This window comes from Pan troglodytes, chromosome 1 (genome assembly GCF_028858775.2).
Source record: "Pan troglodytes isolate AG18354 chromosome 1, NHGRI_mPanTro3-v2.0_pri, whole genome shotgun sequence".
In the NCBI taxonomy this organism is placed as follows: domain Eukaryota; kingdom Metazoa; phylum Chordata; class Mammalia; order Primates; family Hominidae; genus Pan; species Pan troglodytes.
Genome location: NC_072398.2, coordinates 168,495,788 through 168,515,187, shown reverse-complemented (window position 1 = coordinate 168,515,187; position 19,400 = coordinate 168,495,788). Strand labels below are relative to the sequence as shown.

At 36.0% G+C, this 19,400-nt stretch overlaps 1 protein-coding gene across 18 annotated transcripts in view; it reads right to left on the bottom strand.

Annotated features, from left to right (window-relative positions):
- Positions 1 to 19,400, bottom strand: part of DOCK7 (dedicator of cytokinesis 7) — a 233,712-nt gene that overhangs the window by 17,369 nt on the left and 196,943 nt on the right. For 6 of the 18 annotated variants that reach the window (XM_063817185.1, XM_063817188.1, XM_009459171.4 and 3 more), the window contains 7 exons: positions 16,481 to 16,612; positions 14,949 to 14,963; positions 5,247 to 5,381; positions 3,610 to 3,699; positions 3,250 to 3,486; positions 2,752 to 2,895; positions 1,530 to 1,636 (listed from right to left, as the gene is read on the bottom strand). In XM_063817185.1, coding sequence (XP_063673255.1) covers positions 1,530 to 1,636; positions 2,752 to 2,895; positions 3,250 to 3,486; positions 3,610 to 3,699; positions 5,247 to 5,381; positions 14,949 to 14,963; positions 16,481 to 16,612 — 860 coding nt within the window. Of the gene's footprint in view, positions 1 to 1,529; positions 1,637 to 2,751; positions 2,896 to 3,249; positions 3,487 to 3,609; positions 3,700 to 5,246; positions 5,382 to 13,046; positions 13,206 to 14,948; positions 14,964 to 16,480; positions 16,613 to 19,400 lie in introns of those variants that run through there. The other 12 variants (XM_063817192.1, XM_024346246.3, XM_009459182.4 and 9 more) reach the window with 4 other exon arrangements.

Below are 19,400 nucleotides of genomic sequence, written 5' to 3'. Positions count from 1 at the left end.
GTAACACTTAAGGAGACCTGTTGACTACAGGAATTCATTACCCTACAGTAAATGTATACAAAAAGAAGGACATTTAAGAATTGTAGTCATGGTAAAATATTCCAAAAACAAAAGCAAGAAACAAAGCACTTGATTGTTACTAAATGTCTATGACCTAAAGAAGTATGTACTGTTCCATAATCATCTGGTTTACAAAGATGGTAGGGTGTATTTTGTTGTTGTTTTCTTACACCTCCCAAATAATAAAATTAATGCCAGAAATCAGTCAATTCTAAAAGCAGGAAACAGGTTTCTTTCTATTACTACCACAGTTCACCTGCTAAATATTTGCTTTCCTTATGAGAGTCTAGAATTTTGGTACATCTCAGAGAGAGAGTGCCTACATGACCAGCTCCTGATAAAAACTTTTGGCACTGAGTCTCCAATGAGGTTCCCTACAACATTTCACACCTGCTGTCACAACTCATTGCTGGAGGAATTAAGCAAGTCCTGTGTGACTTGACTGGCAGAGGACCCTTTGAAGCTTGCTCCTGGTTTCCTCCAGATTTCACTCCACGCACCTTTTTCCTTTGCTGACTTTACTTGGTATTCTTTCAGTGCAATAAATCACAGGCACCAGTATAACTATATGCTGAGTCCTGTGAGTCCTCCTAGCAAATCACTGAAATTGGGGATAGTCTTGGGGACGGACACACCCATAAATTATTTCACCTAATCTGCACAGCTTCCCTACGGGAGGTAGATATCATTATCTTTACTTTATACATTAGAAAATGCAGGATCATAGAAATTAAGTGACCTGGAAAAGCACAATTAATGATAAGGTCAGGATCTGAACACAAGTTTTTTGCTTCCAAGTTTACTGCTTGTAAGTATCCTGGGGGGAGGGAAGCAGAAACTCAAATACTGAAGATTCACAACAAATAGTAGCTTTTAAATTAAATGATCTAATAGTAGTTTCAAGTTAATAAAATTTCCTGAGCCTTGGCTTTTCTAATTTTTAAAATTAAATACATGGCACTATAGAGTATGGTAGGGTTGTGGGAGAGGGGAATAAGTATATGCTATTAAAGAATAGTAAATTCTACACAGATTACTTATTATTGTCAACCGCTTTTCTGTTTTTTTGTTTTTTCTCTCTCTCTCTTTCTGACACAGGCTCCTGCTCTGTCACCCAGGCTGGAGTGCAGTGTACAATCATAGTTTACTACAGCCTCCAACTCCTAGCTCAAGCAATTCTCCTGTCTCAGCCTCCCGAGTAGCTGGCACTACAGGCGCACAACCTACACTTGGCTAATTTTAAAATTTTTTTCGTAGAGATGGGGTCTTGCTTTGTTTTCCAGGCTGGTCTCAAACTCCTGGCCTCAAATGATTCTTCTGCCTCAGCCTCCCAAAGTGCTGAGATTGCAGGTGTAAGCCACTGTGCCTAGCCTATTTTCTCTTTTCAATGGTTCCTTAAGGCCCTTATGTCATACTGTGGTATTGGACAGTCTCAATTTGAAGATCTTTATGCAGAAAGCCTTGAATACCTTTTAGTAAAATCTTTAAAGCAGAGTCGCAGTTTATTATGATGTCTGAAGAGCTTTGGGTCACTAGGTATTTCAGACAGAAAAACCTGGGCAACTTCCAAAGGCCCCTGCAAAATAAGAAAATAAGAAGTGTGTTTTTTTGTTATCTCTAAAATCACAGAGACAGAATTTACTCAAATGATTTTTCTTAGCTCTGAGATGGCTGCATTTAAGCTTAATGCATATATGCCTATGCCTATATTAAAACTCCACAGACTATTTCAGTATTTTCTAATTTCATTCTACATTCTTATCTAGTGGAATTAACTTCTTATGAGTTTATTCTTCAAAGAAACAGAATAGGAACTCAAGGACTGACTACTATGTTCATTAATGTATTTTGCTTTGTATTTTTTCACATTCTTTAATGTATCCTGGATGTAAAAGTTGTCAAGCTACTACATCTGCCAATCTGCTGATTATCAGAGTTGATTTTGCTAAAACAGGTTCCCTCAGTATTCCAAAGGTATTCCGGACATTGTGTTAAAGAACATAATCTTTTGTAAGCTACATCATTTGGAGACAAAACCTTAAAATCATGCATGTTTCTAGGAGGTAAAGGTCTTAAGGTATTTATTTCAGTTTTGGTGGGGCACTTTTTGGCTTTGTTCTTTTAATCTGAAAAGTAGTTAAGACATGGTACAGGAAATCTTACTTGAAGCCTTTCTGTATTTTCCCTTATCATGGAATATTCCTAAGACTGGGGCCATGCCTAAAATCATAAACAAGATAATTTTAATGAACCAACCACAAGGACTAATGGGGATGGCTTCTAATCTGCATATGACAAAAGAACAATAATTTCTTGTGTCAATATATTTTTCAAATTAAAAAAATGATTCCATATCACTTATTTAATCCTCACAACTTATTGTAAAGGAGATCTGGGGAAGGTAACATCAGGGAGAATCTAACATAGCAGAGGTTCGCAAATATGCACATAGCTCTGAAAATGAGTCCTTGTTTTAAAGATCACATTCTTTTGTACAAGCTTTTTAAGGAAATATTATTTTAAGTGAATCAATTCCTTCTTAATAGAATTTATAAGATCGCATAGGTAGAAAAATACAGGCAGTAGAGAAGGCAGATCCTTTTCATTTGACTTAACAATTATTTCTGATCTGAAATTATCCCAAATCGTATTTACAGCTTAAATCACACAGTGCTAGCAAAAAGCACTAACCTGATTCACTGTTGTGCCTACAGATCCCTGGAGTACCATCTGAAGCATTTTGGGGTCTGCGGGATCCTGATGTGTTGCAAATGCCAACTCCTGTGTCTTTTTCTGCATGTCCTCAATAGCAACTTCAATTGGTGTTAAGATGATCTGAGTAAAAGAGCATCTGTTAAATCAGTGTACTGACTGAAAACTATTTAATGAACTTTATGTATAATCAACTGAAACTAGAAAAAAAAAAGATCAATTGTAAACTTTCATGTAACAATAAAATTCCAAACTTGGATTCCTAAATGAAAAAAAAAAATCAACCTTTTAAAGAAAAAGCTGGGGGTGAATTAGGGTCATAGAAAAGAAGTAAAAAATTGAGGACTCAAAAATGGGTAAAGTTCTAATATGTTATGGTATAAGGGATGGTACATATCTTCTGGTACATCTGAGTTGTTGTTACATGGCTTGAATGTATTTGCTTCACTAATGCTGTTTGCCCATTAATGGACTTACCTCTTCTTTATGAGTGACATTGACCCTTGTTTTAATATAAGGAAAGGCATGAGACGTAGTCAGAATGGTCTTCCTTTTGAATTGTTCATGAAGTTCCCCATGGGCACGGCCATCTAAAGTAAAGGGTGTACAGTACATGAATCGACGAAGATTGTAATTTTTGTCAAAATAGGTGATTCTGTCCTTCATCTCATATGTGTCAAAGTATGGCTCCACATAGGTAATCTGAATATATGCCTAGGAAAGAAAAAAGTCCTTCATTTCCTCACTGTTAAGTCATCATTTAGTCTTTCTCAAACAAAATTGCACAGAGGATTTCAAAGAGATGCCTATATGTCATTATAGTCGAATCAACTATACCTTGTTAGGATCTAATTTACACTTGTCTACAGGATTAGAGTCTTTGATTACTTCAACCACATCCTCTCCAAATCTTTCTCCGTAAAATCCCTACAATAAAGAAAAAGAAACATTTTATATGAAGTTAAAAAGACTGCGAAATAGAGAAGGCCTGAGCGTGACTCCTGAGCAAAATTAGGAGAATTAGTGAGTTCTGTACAATCATATCAATAATTAAAAGTAATGATTTAGGCTTACAAAAATTATACTAGCTTATAAATTAGCATGGTCTCAGTCCATATTTATTTGACATTATTCCCATCCACAAACTTTAAATAACACAAAATATCAGAAAACAACAATTTTCTCCAGTAAAAATACAGGATTCCACAAGAAGTCCTCAAGAGAAACAAAAGGGAACAGAAAGCAAAGATAAAAGAAACTCATTATTGTTGATGTATAAAAATCTTAGTTTTACTGAGTTTGTTGTGGCTTGATTTCTTAGAGACCATGGGTTAATGAATAAACATTCATTTTTATGAACTATTTTTTTAATCCCAGAATTTTCAAATAAAAGCATTGACCTGTTGCAGTTCTCTATGGGTTTATATTTTGAAAAGGCAACCTTAGGTCAAGAATATAGTGACTACTCCATATGACACTGAGTAGCAGCAGCATGGGTAAAGGATGAAGCTATTCAAAAGGAAAAATCGAATTTGAATCTTCAAAGGAGAAACCCCCACTGCTATCCCAAAGGTAATTTTTATAATTGAGTAAGTCTCAATTAATATTTCCCAAGACTTACACCTAACCTCTTGAAAAATAAAAAGTCACAGTTTGAGCCAATTTATGTCAGTTTGGCCAGAGAAGTCACCAATAGGAATATAACATTCAAGAAATTAACATCAGTGAGAATAAAAACAAGCCCAGAGCACTACTTCTCTAACTGCTTTGTGAATACAAATCACCTGGGGATCTTGTTAAAATGCAGACTTTGATTCAGAAGGGCTGGGGTGGGGTCTGAGGTTCTGCATTTCAAACAATCTCCCAGGTGAACCCAATGCTTCCGGTCCATCCACTACACTTTGAGTAACAAAAATAGAGAAAGGTTGGAAAGAATAACTATAACAGAAAATACTAGTTAGCCCAGGAAATATAAAACTCAATCATTTATGGTGAAAATTAAGAAATTATAAAGGTTAAAGGAAGTGTTTTTAAGGTGTGATTTCAGGTGAGGTTCTAAAGATACCTCACCTGGAACCAGTTAAGCCAAAGAGATAATATGCTTGGGTCAGAAATTTCTTAGGGTTCTGGTTCTAGTTCAATTATTAGCTACTACTTAATTCTTTGTCTTTTTCAACAAAATGTGGGATTATACTATATATTTCTCCGTTAAGTCGCAGTAATTCTGAAGGATACAGGGGTTTCTAAAATATGTGTGAAAATAGTCTCAAAAAATAAACAATATTACTATTTTATTGCTGCCATAAAAGATTTGAAAGAGTATTATTGTAACTATTAAAAGTCCTTATTCTCTAATGGAGTAGTTTATTTGGCAAGATCTGGCTTACTAAATGATTAGATCTGGATCTGAAAGTCTAATCATCAGAGAGAATACAAACTAAAGATGACATTTTATGAACCACCACAGCATTCACCTCCAATCTGTGAGATATCTCTGCAAGTTTGGTTATTGCAGGCTCCTTGTAAACAAATTCTTGTTCATCCAAATCCCCGAACTTGGTTCCATAAAAACCAACACGAAAATAGGTGCCAAACATCCGCTTACCATCCTAGGTTTAGGAAAATGGAGAAACTTTAATATGAAATCTTCCTGTTTTTCACATTATGTTTAGATTGCTACAGCATAAAATTTCCAAAACATTGCAAAAAGTTTTAATTCAAAATTGTAATATTTTAAATGAAGGTTTAAACAAAGTAAACAGTCTTTCCTTTTTCATTATTTCTAACAAATAAGTATGCAAATAGGGCTACTAACAAGTGACTAAATCACATATAATATTTTTCGGAGTTTGTACGAAGTGCCTCTATCACATTGGTCTATGTTTTTTAAATCTATATAACTGAGATAAATTAACTCATTTTCCTTATTGCAAGAAAAGATGCTTGATATAAACTGTCTTAACTGTACTGATACTAGAGCATACTAGGTCAAGTTAAATTTTAAAACAACACTTACATATTTTTAAATTAGCATTAGCCTTTATATAACCTCTTCACATATTAAATGAGATTGTAAAAGTTAGGAGTCAAAGATAGCACCTGGCATAGAGCAGGCAATGTAAATGTCAAGACCCTCCAGAAGCACTAAAGCAAAAATTCTACAATTAGCAGCCCTGTGCCAATAAATTATTATTATTATTATTATTTAGATGGCGTCTCACTCTTTTGCCCAGGCTGGAGTGCAGTGGCACAATCTTGGCTCACTGCAACCCCTACCTCCCAAGTTCAAGTGATTCTCCTGCCTCAGCCTCCCGAGTAGCTGGGATTACAGGCATATGCCACCACACCTGGCTAATTTTTGTATTTTTAGTAGAGACGGGTTTCAGCATGTTGGCTAGGCTGGTCTCAAACTCCTGGCCTCAGGTGATCCACCCACCTCAGCCTCCCAAAGTGCTGAGATTATAGGCGTGAGCCACCGCACCCAGCCCAGTAAAAAATTTTTATGTAGAAGAGTTACTAAAAATGGAACAGAAAAGGAAAAAAAAAATCTATGAGTGAAAGATAATAAGTAAAAAATTTTTGAGATGAGTTGGTTATTCTAAATCACCCAAACCACCCATTGGCATGCATTAACTACACATTCATGTCAGGTACAAAGTACATTAAGGTCACCTTAACTCTCACACAGCATATCAGAAGACAAATTCTTTCAATAAAGATAAATATTTGGACACTTTCTATGCAATTTTTACAATTTTTTTAAAAAAAGTGTCACCTCAGCCTCCTGAGTAGCTGGGATTACAGGTGTGTGCCACCTTGCTCAGCTAATTTTTACAATTTAGATACAAAATTATTTTAGGATTCTCTGGTGGTGCCTATATGCGCATTACAAGTAAGTAAATACCTCTGAATTCTCTTTAAGCCTAATCTGCTTTATATTTATTTTTCCTATACTGAAAAAGCAAAAGGGCATATAAAATAACCTAGAAATGCCACACATAATTAAGCAAAATGGGAAGCTCTAATCCTTAATTTACCAGTTTTATAATACCAAAAAAAAAAAAGGTATAGTGATGAAAAATATCCCTACATTTTTGTCCAAAAACATGTAAAGTTTTAAAGAAAAATGTATTTGGAGCTAAAGAAAGTTGAGGCTTCTAATTTAAAAACATTTTTTCAGTTACTTTATTTCAAAATTTAACACACATAAAAATTAACTGATTTCTACAGCAAATTAGTCCATCTATATAGATTGAACAATTCAACTAAAATTCTGATTAAAACCATAAGTAAGCCAAAAGAACAACATAATAATAGTAAATTCTGACTTAAGTAATAAAGGCACTGCATGAAAAATAAAAAAAAGAACCTAAGAAAATTACTTAAAAATTTGTCATTTTTTTCAAAACATGTCATACACATATATACATATACATTCCTACTTTTTATTTTTTATTTATTTTTAGTTTTTAGTTTTTTTGAGACAGGGTCTCACTCCATTACCCAGACTGCAATACAGTGGTGCGACCACAGCTCACTACAGCTTCTGTCTCCTGGGCTCAAGCGATCCTTCCACCTCAGTCTCCTGAGTAGCTGGGACTACAGAAGCATGTCACCACACCCAGCTAATTTTTTGTACTTTTTGTAGAGATGGGGTTTTGCCACGCTGCCCAGGCTGGTCTTGAATTCCTGGGCTCAAGTGATCTAGCTGCCTCAGCCTCCCAAAGTGCTGAGATTACAGGTGTGACCTGTAATATTAATATGCTGCTACTCTGGCTGTCCTCCTCTCAGAGGTTTCCAGTTTAAAACATTATTCCAATTCTTCAATATTGTGGCCCTTTAAGTATTTGAAGATAACAATTAGGACTTGTTCCCTTTAGTTAAACTTTCCAGTTTTCAATCTTCATATGACAGTAATTTCTACTCTGTTGACACTTTATTACAATGCCATCCTTTAAAGTGTGATATCCCAGATATAACCATAATACTGTTGATGTGATCTGACCAATGAAGGTGTGTTGCTGGGCTCAATGTCACCTTGAATCTGAACACTGAATTTTATTAAGGTAGCTTAAAACTAACCTACCTCTTTTTATTATATTTTCTCATGACATTCGGTTCAAGGAAAAATAATTAATGGGTGTTTATTATGTTAGCCACTGTTCATCTTCAGTAATAGGAAAGTAAAAATAAGTTAGACTTGCTTCCCAAGAGAGTAAAAAATGTATTCAAATAATTACAAAACAAAGGGATATATGCTATACTAAAAAGAGGTATAAGGGAAGATTAATCTTGTTGCAAGTAAGTCACAACAGAGGTAATGCATAGGGTTCTACTCAAAATAAACGGCCAAGTGGACAGGGAAGGGAAGGAAGGAACACTGATAGAGGGTCAGGGGAAGGCAGATTCAAATATTAGGGAAAGCGTTCATCCATTCAAATACTTATTGAGCGCTTACTATGTGTTAGCAAACTGTTCTAGATATTTATGATAAATCTGTGAACAGGCCAGGCGCGGTGGCTCATGCCTGTAATCCCAGCACTTTGGGAGGCCAAGGCGGGGGGATCACGAGGTCAGGAGATCGAGACCACCCTGGCTAACACGGTGAAACCCCGTCTCTACTAAAAATACAAAACATTAGCCTGGCGCCGTGGCGGGTGCCTGTAGTCCCAGCTGCTCGGGAGGCTGAGGCACGAGAATGGCGTGAACCCGGGAGGCGGAGCTTGCAGTGAGCCGAGATCGCGTCACTGCACTCCAGCCTGGGCGACAGAGCGAGACTCCGTCTCAAAAAAAAAAAAAAAAAAAAAAAAATCTGTGAACAAAAGGGACAAAGAAGGTCAGGGTAGGTTTCATCTGAGCAAAGACTGAAGGAGATGGGAGACTTATTCATGTGAATCCCTGAGCGACGTGCATCCCAGGCAGAGGAAAGAGCCAGTGCAAAGATCAGAAGGCTAAAGCCTACCGAGTGTGTTTGAGGAACAGGAAGGTAAGCAGTGTGGTTGGAGCAGAGTAAGCAAACAGGTAGAATCGGATGAGATAAGGTTAGAGAAGTAACTACAAGGAGTTACTGGATATTTAAAAATAAATGTTTGTGTGCAGAATGGAGTGGAGGAGAGAGCATCAGGGGATGAGGCTAGAGAGAAAGAAAGGCTGAGAATTTGACTATTTTCAACTTACACTCCCTCTAGTGTCAAACTACTACGGAAGTATGCTTCATGGAAGCACAGTCATATTGCTTCGCCTGCAGGAAAAACTCACTTCATCTTTATTTCTTCTTCAGAGCTTTGGACCACAGGATGATACCTGTTTTTCTTTTGAATTAAAAAAAACAAAAACAAAAAACTTTCCTATAAATTAGGCTGTTTTTCTAGCATTACCTTTCTTTACTGTTATGAATCCTTTCTGAACTTTCTATCACTCCTCACAATACAGCTTATTCTTCCTTAGCGATTCTACTTACTGCTTCCACAATCCTCTGGGTGATAAAACTATGTCCGGGACAAAGATATCCATCTACCATGTTTCTAAATGGTTCAAACCTCTTATGACAAATATATCATAAATCTATTTTAGTTTTGTTGTCTTTATTTAGCAAGAAACATTCCGTTGGACTAGTTGTATATTTCCACAGTGACATCATTTCTCTAACTTCTTTTATCCTCTCCCAGTTGTTTTCCACAATGCTTCCTTTAAGTTAACTGATTTCCATATAGGCATACCAGTATTTCACACAATGGTGATCTTTCTTTCCTTCTACTAGGTTTATTCCTCTTAAAGAGCATTTACCAGTTCACTTCTAGTTGCAGATCTCAACTGGGAAATATAAAACCTCTTAGATTTTATTAACTAGTGTTAAGATTTCTAATAGTAATTATGATTAAATCATATTAACAACAAAAATAACAACTTTCAACATTTTTTGAGTACTTACTATGTGCTAGACACTGGTTAACCACTTTACATGTATTATATCAATCCTTATCACAACTTTATGTGATAGATTAAATTATTTTCACCCTCATTTTATAGAGGAGGAAAAGTATCTTGCCCAAGGTCACGCTGTTAGTAAGTGGTGGAGTGGGAAGTTAAACTCTAATATATTTGACACCCGACTCTAAGCATTTTTTTTTTTTTTTTTTTGAGACAAAGTCTCACTCTTGTTGCCCAGGCTGGAGTGCAACGGCGCAATCTTAGCTCACCACAACCTCCGCCTCCCGGGTTCAAGCGATTCTCCTGCCTCAGCCTCCCAAGTAGCTGGGATTACCACCATGTCCGGCTAATTTTGTATTTTTAGTACAGACAGGGTTTCTCCATGTTGGTCAGGCTTAGGTGATTCACCTGCCTCAGCCTCCCAAAGTGCTGGGATTACAGACATGAGCCACCACGCTCGGCCTCAAGCTCTTAATTAAGCTTTATGTTCCCCCATATTCTATATATACTGGTATAAACACCAGGACATTAGCATAACCCCTGAACTATCATCCACTTCTCTGGTGTTTTCTTGAGAATTCTTACAAATTTCCTCAAGAAATTCTTTTGAGGATTACCTCCTTCCCTATGTTGTTTTCCTCTATATTTCATCCTCTACTGCAATTATTTTTGCATGCTTGCATATCCTTTATACTTCAGCATAAAAATCAGGTTGGTGGCTTACTGAGAGACAAAACACATTCTTCCAAGATATATTGTACTCCATTTCTTATCAGAAGGACATATCTGACCATTTTATGTCCCAGTCCGAAAAAAAGAAACCACATCTAATATCATCTACATAGTAAATATTTGCTGTCCATATTTTTCTTTCTTTTTAAAAGACAGGGTCTTACTATGTCACCCAGGCTAGAGTGCAGTGGTGATCATAGTTCACTGTAACCTCAAACTCTTGGGCCTAAGTGATCTTCCTGCTTCAGTCTCCCAAGTAGCTAGGACCACAGGTACACATCACCATGCCCAGCTAATTTTTTTTTTTTTTTTTGGGTAGAGATGAGATCTCACAGTGTTGCCCAGACTGGTTTCAAACTTCAGGCCTCAAGCGAGGATCGCGCCTTGGCCTCCCATAATGTTGGGATTACAGGTGTCAGCCACCATGCTGGGCTTTCATATCTTTCTTTTTCTTCTCAAAAGTAGCATAAGGGGCAGAAAAAAAATCAGTGGTATGGGATATATTATCAGGTGCTCAGTTATGGGTCTATACCAGTCATCAGGGAGTCACTAACTACCAGAAAGTATCTCCTCTTAGAGATACTAAGATTCTTCCCATTTACTATGTTTTCCTTAACTTTCTTCATATCTAACTTTACCTTTCTGAGGTAAAGGCTCATGGATGTTTTATACCTACAATGTTCTGATTTCTTTTTTTTTTTTGAGACAGGGCCTCGTTTTGTTGCCCAGGCTGGAGCATAGTAGCATGGTCTCAGCTCACTGCAAACTCTACCTTCCCGGCTCAAGCAATCCTCCCACCTCAGCCTTCCAAGTAGCTGAGACCACAGGTACATGCCCCGGCAATTTTTTTTGTTTCTTTTTGGTAGAGACATGGGTTTTGCCATGTTGACCATGCTGGTCTTAAACTCCTGAACTAAAGCGATCCTCCCACCTTGGCCTCCCAAAGTGCTGGGATTACAGGTGTGGGCCACTGTGCCTGACCTGTTTTACTTTCTCCTTTAGAGAGTCACATTTACCCACTCGACTACCCAAAAGTACTTGTTTTCACTATGCTCTATTCTTGAATTTTTATTTCATTTCCTTCTTTCAGAGTTGATCGCCCTGCTCATTATAATTTGCTGTTTCTAATCCTGTTCTATCTTTTAACTGCTTGGATGTGTTACTTTATGTCACTCAGCTTTAGTGTGGATTGAAGAAAATAAAAATCCAACAGAAGCCACTGAGCCAGAACTATGGCCAGTATTTCTGAACATATGAAAACCAAAATACTGGCTCACATTCATGTCCATTCAGTCCAATAATGAGAGTTAAGATATAGTCAATTTGCATCTGTCAATCTCAAAAGTTAGGGTAATCTATATTTCCTTAGGGATCTAGTAGAGATCTTCTCTAGCCTTTCCAGAAAATGTAAGATATACTTTACTAGAGTAGTGGTGTTCTTTAAAGAAATATGTTGTGATCTTTGAATGGAAAAAAAAGTATCACATGACTATGTTATCACTGGGTATTGATTTTTCTGAAAAATTTAAACTTGTATTAGTGTACTTCTGAATACAAATTCGTCACTATTTGATAACTGAACAAACTTTTCTTTTTTAACCCTGACCCTAAGATAGGGTCTCACTCTGTCATCCAGGCTAGAGTGCAGTGGCACCATCATAGCTCACTGCAGCCTTGATGCCTGGGGTGAAGCAATCCTCCTGCCTCTGCCTCCCGAGTAGCTGGGAGTACATATGCACAACACCGTACCTGGCCAATTTTTCTAATTTTCTGTAGAGATGGTCTCACTATGTTGTCCAGGCTGGTACAAACATAATTACAAATATATATATATATATACACACACACATACATAACATAGAAAGTGGTTATAAAAATTTTCATACAGAAATTTAACATTTCTCTTTCTGCTAAAAATAATTAAATATGCATCATAAAAAAAGAAGAGTTCAAAACATGTTTTTAGGCTGGGCATGGTGGCTTATTCCTATAATCCTAGCACTTTGGGAGGCTGAGGCAGGTGGATTGCTTGGGGCCAGGAGTTTGAGATCAACCTGAGCAACATGGCACAACCCTGTCTCTACAAAAATACAAAAAATTAGCTGGTGGCATGCGCCTACAGTCCTAGCTACTCGGGAGGCTGAGGTGGGAAGATCACCTGAACCCAGGAGGTGTCAAGGCTGCAGTGAGCTGTGATCGTGCCACTGCACTCCAGTCTGAATTACAGAGTGAGACCCCATCTCATAAACAAAAATTTTAAAAGACAACAAACATGCTTTTACTTCCTACTATTTCGAGGGAAAAGTAAAAATAAAAGTGAACACTAAACAGCCATTAAAGAACTGAAACTACCAGAGGAGATAACAGCCACATGACTCCCGAAAGGTTCATGATTTATTATTTTGCATGGTGAAGACTTTACTGAAATACTAAGTTTTAGAGTTATCTTTCACACACACACACACACACACACACACACCCTTCTAAAAAGCTTTGCCAACTCAAATAATTTGCACTAAATCAAGGAGCACAATAACAAAATGAAACATGTGACTAATATATAAGCCCAGATGGGGTTTTCCTGTAAGTTGGGGAGCAAGTTATCAATTCAAAGAGCCTTTCTACAATGCACAGATTATCCTTACTGGACTTCAATCCAGTGAAAGCTCTACCAGAATACTAGAAAATTAGCTAGGAAACATTGCTTTTAGAAAAAACAAAATTACTGAAGTTTTCATCGAGTCAAAAAGAAAAATATCCACAAGATAGAACTTACCACAATAGACAATAGTAAAAGTGGGGAGTAGGGTCAGCAACCAGGGACAAGAGAGAAGAGAAAACAGAAAGCATTTTAATTACAGAAATTTCAAAACAAATAAGCAGCAAATGGTAGAAAACACATTTTTTAAATGCAGGCATCCATTTAAGTTTTACAAAGGAAAAGCAAAAAACAAACGTGCAACAAATTTAGCAGCTACAAAGCTAAAGGTCCAGTAAAAGGTAGTGACAAGTATATAACAAGAAAATAAAGTCTGTGAGACTTTTACCATGCAATAAACATGATGACAGAATGATATTAATGTCATAACCAGTGAAAATTATACCTTTCAGGGGTCGATTTAGCATCACGGAAACTAGTAATAAACTGCTCAGAGGTTTCAATTTATTATTTTATGCCTAATTTTCAACTAATTCTATTTAATGTTAGGAAATTTATAAGGAGTTTTATCATTCATAGATAACCATGGCAAGTCTCTTTATGTATGTCTTAACTGAGCCATAGGAATGAGGATTATATTTTGAGTATTAATACAGTCATATACATTTAATCTAGAGAATTAAGGTAGATTTATAAAAGTACTGGCTTCATCTAAAGAAAAACAAGACTTGGGTACTATTTCAGAAATAGAGAAAAACTCAGTAGTAATATTTATTCCCAAGGTTTTCTATTTGGGTCTTAAAACAAGGATTGCAATGCAAACCCAAAAACAGAAGCCTAAGTGTTCGATCAACATAAATCTGACAACAAGTGAGAGGCAAAGCACACAACTTTACAAATATACCTAGCTTTAAATAAACCTGACTTATTACTACCTTGCTTTACCTCATCAAAATAAATTAGGGCATATTTTATAGAATTATTTCCTTTGCAGAAACGTTTAAAATAATGGTAATCAATTCTTCCTGGCATTTTTTTCGGGTAAGATTGTATTTACATATAACTTTTTGTGAGTCTTAACTACTACATAAAAGGAAGCATGTGTAGTCTTATCAAACAATATATCAAATGCTGTCAGAATACGAGGTCAAATTAAATTATAAGTTCTCTTAATTTCTTTATCCCTTTCCCCAACAAAATTTAAATGACAAAAGTGAATTTCTTTCCTCAGTAGTGCTCATAGTCAAGGTGAAGTGACTCAAGATCAAATTAACACAGTATCTCATCAATTCTAAAATGTACTTTTTTTGCTCACATTTTAATGTTTTTGTAGTTGGTATTCATCTTTCAACTAATAGGATATCCTGGTTTAATACACAGGGATTTTTTTTTCCTTTCTTAAAGGCATATAAAATACTAGTATGTTTTGTAATTGATGCCATCTGAGATCAGATGAAATAGAGTATTTTTTATTTACACCTCTGAGCAATAACACATAAATCGACCTCTGTAAAATGAGGTGAAACAATATGGTTAAAAAAAGAAATCTGTGTATAAATGTTGATGAGAGAAATGCTTCAAAGGGTAAAAACTAAAGTGATGACAAAGTGGCTCATTTACCAAAGAATCTCATTAGTGTAACATATGGATTTCCATGCACTGCCTACGACCTCATAATAAGATATTTCTTAAAATAACTTACAATATTTTAACAAAATTTCTTTGGTTAATGAATTCAGTTGATAGCAGATAGCAACAGAATGCCCACAGCTAGCACATGTGGGCAAAGCATTGGCATAAGAAATCTGATAAAATCAATCTATTAGTGTCTTTAACTAACTAAAACATTACCTACCTCCCAGCCAGTACTCTGTATAATAAAAAGTAAAAAAGGGCAAGTCATAAAAAAACTGTTTAAAAGAACAAAAAAGGCCAAAGGCACCATATACCATAAATTCTTCTCCACAAATAGAAGACAGCAGGATATTTTAAACAGCATATTCATTTACTTAAGACCTGCAATAATTTCATAAATTGCTTGGTCAAAACCCAGTGGCTAAAATTTTGCCTTTTAAAAACTTTAAGTGAAAGTACAAATTTTAGGGAAAGAGAGCCAGCAGCTTGTTCCATTTACATGTTTAAGTAAGATCTCTAACTAAGGTGAGCTGCACTTCACCAAGTATCTAGGATAAATTAAAATACAAACTGCAACTCTGCTCAAATGCCAACAACACAAATGGCTAAAAGTTTCTCAGAAACGACTAGCTCTAAATGTTCCAGACCTAACATTTATAATTTGCAATTTACAGCTCTAGAAACTGGCTTGAGGTTCCTGTGATAGTATATATACAACTGATTATTAAAAGACCTACCTGTCATGGTCATGAAACCTAATCAGTATTTTTCAACTTTAACATTTTAATAGATGACAATAAAATCCTGACTTAACAGGATAGCAGCCCTATTTTTAGACTGTCAAAGGCTTTTCAGATTAATCAGTTCATTTAGAACAGCTTAATTCATTGCAAAAAAGAAGAGGTCAAGCTGATAGGTAACAAAGTAGGACTAATACTGAATACAAAAGTGGATAGTCATACTCCACCTCCTTTGACACTGGCAGCAGTAGGTAACAGTAGGGTAGCACGGGGAAGGGAACAGAAAAGTGGAGGAGGAGGAGACTCGATAGGATATTTTGCAGTATTTCAATGAAGCCAAGGATTTAGTTTCAAATAAATCAACTGCTAGTAGTGTACTTCATTTTAAAATTAAGTTTAATTTGATGCTAATTTTAGTGATAATATGTAGATTCCATAATGAACTATAAAGATTAAGTAATGAAATACTATTAGAATTAAATATACATTAAGACAACCATTTTATTCATTATTTTCACAAAATAATATTTTTGTATTAGAAATATATCAAAGGATGATTGTAAACATCTAGGAAAAATAAAGTTCAGTTGCAGTCATTAAAAATATTAGTAGTTTATTAAAGTTTCACATCATTTAATTTAAAAAGCTGAAATATAAAAACTTTATTTTCACAGCAAAGGAATAGGTATCAATTTTAAAATGAGATTCACAACTATGATCTACCTTGTGAAACAGAAAATCACAATTTTTAAAAACTTGCTAATTAATAATTCAAAAATGAAAAAAAAAAGCTATGCAGAAAGTTTATGATGATCACCATTTACTTTAGGTGAATTCATTTTTATTGTTAATGAGCTTTGCTTTGGCCATGAACTATCATTTTGACCGCTCATTTGTAGTCTGATTAAAATGGTCATTTCACGGGATCTAGTTTGACATCAGTGCAAAACAACATTAATGCTTTCAGACAGTTCTTTCCCTTTATAGTGAAGCTAGAAATTGGAATCATTACCTGATGAACAATTTTGCTGAATGCTTCTTGAAGTTTACCATGAATTGTGGATAGTTTCTTTGCATCCCGATTAGCTTCATGAATAGGAATAAGTACTTTGTAAACCTCATTAACTGCTTCATACATGCCAGCCTATAAGAAAAAATTTTGTTAAGATGTTGCTTTCTTTTACATCAATAAGAAAGAAAAGTAATTATATGAATTCGCAATATTTCTATTAAGATAATACACTGAGGCCAGACGCAGTGGCTCACACCTGTAATCCCAGCACTTTGGGAGGCCGAGGCGGGTGGATCACAATGTCAGGAGATCGAGACCACCCTGGCTAGCACGGTGAAACCCCGTCTCTACTAAAAATACAAAACACTGGCCGGGCGTGGTGGCGGGCGCCTGTAGTCCCAGCTACTCAGGAGGCTGAGGCAGGAGAATGGCGTGAACATGGGAGGCGGAGTGTGCAGTGAGCTGAGACCGCGCCACTGCACTCCAGCCTGGGCGACAGAGCAAGACTCCATCTTGGGGAAAAATAATAATAGTAATAATACCACTGAAATTTTTCCAATAGAAAATAAAAACAAATACTACTAATTTTTAACTGTATTAAGGTTTAATAAAAGAATTTTCCAATGTATCTTCTCCTCTGGATAAATGGGTATGTATGTGGATATGTGTATGTGTGTGTATATTAATATATATACATACACATATGTATATATTTATATTTCTATAATTTGAATTGGGCATTTTCCTTTTATCTGCCCAATAATTACTTCACTAAGGTTAATGTGTGTATGTGTACTTATCTATGCTTATAATCTTTTGCAAAAACTAATTCTGAGCAGAAGAAAAATAAATTTAATATTACACTGGTCACAGATACCCAATTCTCCTATAATAGCATCCTGGGACATAAAAATCATTTACTTTTCCAAAATATTAAGCTGACGAAGGCAATCTCCTATTGTAAATCTCCTATGGAAAAATCACAAATCTTTAACAAAGCATAGAAAGTTTTGAGCCACCAGATTTCCTTCCACTGTGGGCTAGTTGGCCAGTGGTTGCTATGGTTATAATCACATAATCAGAGTGAGAGACAAGATGTCTTTGTATTGGTCTTCTATCCCTTATCCTTTTTTTTTTTTTTTTTTTTTAATAATAAGAGACAGGGTCTTGTTCTATTGTTTAGGTTGGCGTGCAGTGGTGTGATCATAACTCACTACAGCCTTGAACTCCTGGTCTCAAGCAATCCTCCCACCCCAGCCTCCTAAGTAGCTAGGACTACAGGTGCTCACCACCATGTCCAGCTAATTTTTTCATTTTTTGTAGAGATGACGCTCTTGTTACATTGAGCGGGCTGGTTTCAAACTCCTGGCCTCAAGCAATCCTCCCACCTTGCACAGTAATCCTAGGATTACTATGTAACCTCCCAAAGCACTGGAATGACAGGTGTGAGGCACTGGGCTTGACCCAGCCTTTATCTTTAATAATGGATTGGTGCTGTAGTAAGAGAAGAGAGAGATGTTTTCCAAAAGCCACTGAGTCCTCATCGGTTCACAGATCAGCAAACATATTTTCCCAAAGAAAAACATATGGTCCTTGAATTTCCCAGTAAGTTCGTAGGAGTATATTTAAACAATCATGTAGTTGTACTAGTGAAATATGTTTAGTGTAACTAAAATGCTCCAGTAATTATTTTAACTAAAATCAGATTAATTGAAAAAGAATAAAATTTACAATTATATACAACTGCAAAAGAATTTTAATAATATAGGTTACTGTCCCCCAATCTAAATGCACTATTGTGAATTATTAAAAATCACACATATACAAACACACAGAGTTATGTTAATTAAAATATTCCTCCAAAAACAAAAAAACTTTTCCCCCTGCTAGCTTAGACAAGTGTAGGGATGGAACTGGAATGGTCAAGGTCCTTAGAGGCAAACATTTTAAAAGAGGATTGACACCTAATATTTTAACTCTGCAAAAACACTCTTAAGAGTCTCACAATTGCCAATAATGATGAAAATGATGGTAACAGTAAACACACTAGTACTTACTTGGAATGAGGCGCTGTGATAAGCACTTTAAATACATGAACTTACTTAATTCTAAAAACATTCCTATGAGGTAGGTACTATTACTAGATGTATTTAATAGATAAGAAAAGTGAGGCACCAACAGGTTAAATAATTTGTGCCTGAAGTAAGACAACTACTAAATGGCAGAGCCAGGATTTGAACTTTGGCAGTATGCCTTCTAAATCTACCCTTTATCAATATATTGCAGGATAGGGATAAGGCCTGGTGAAGAACGAATCAATTCCCAACAGCAGTAGAAATGGGGAAAGAGGGCAGCATTGCATATTACCTCAAGCTTCTCTCTTACCCTAACATGAACCTCAGCATGTCCTAAACCTCGGTGCTGGTACACTAAACATTTTGCAGAAAAGTCAGAGGAAGTAACTGACCCTATCAACATGGTTCAAGAAGGTAAGCATGAATTCAGCTAACTATCTTTTCTTTCTCCAATAAACATCCCATCTGGGTTTCATCTGACTGCTTTAATTCTTCACATACGGATGGAAGGGAACAAGATTGGGGTTATAGCATGATAGCATAGTCAGGTAAAGGATTCAGGATGCAGTTCATAAAACTAAAGAGTAAGGCCCAGGCCTCCAATAACTACCTAATGAGGATTACTATGCAACCAATGGAATGAGTGGTCATAACTTTCTTGGCCACCAGGGCAATGCCCATCATACTGGAAAGAAGATTCTCCATTTCATCCAATAGACAAGATCTATTTATAGAGCCCTGTCAGTCTACCAACTAGGAACTTATATCACTCAGAGACTTTCTGTTTTGTTTTGCTATGTTTTTTAACTTAAAGGTTTTAGAAAATGTTTGGCAATAACAGTTTT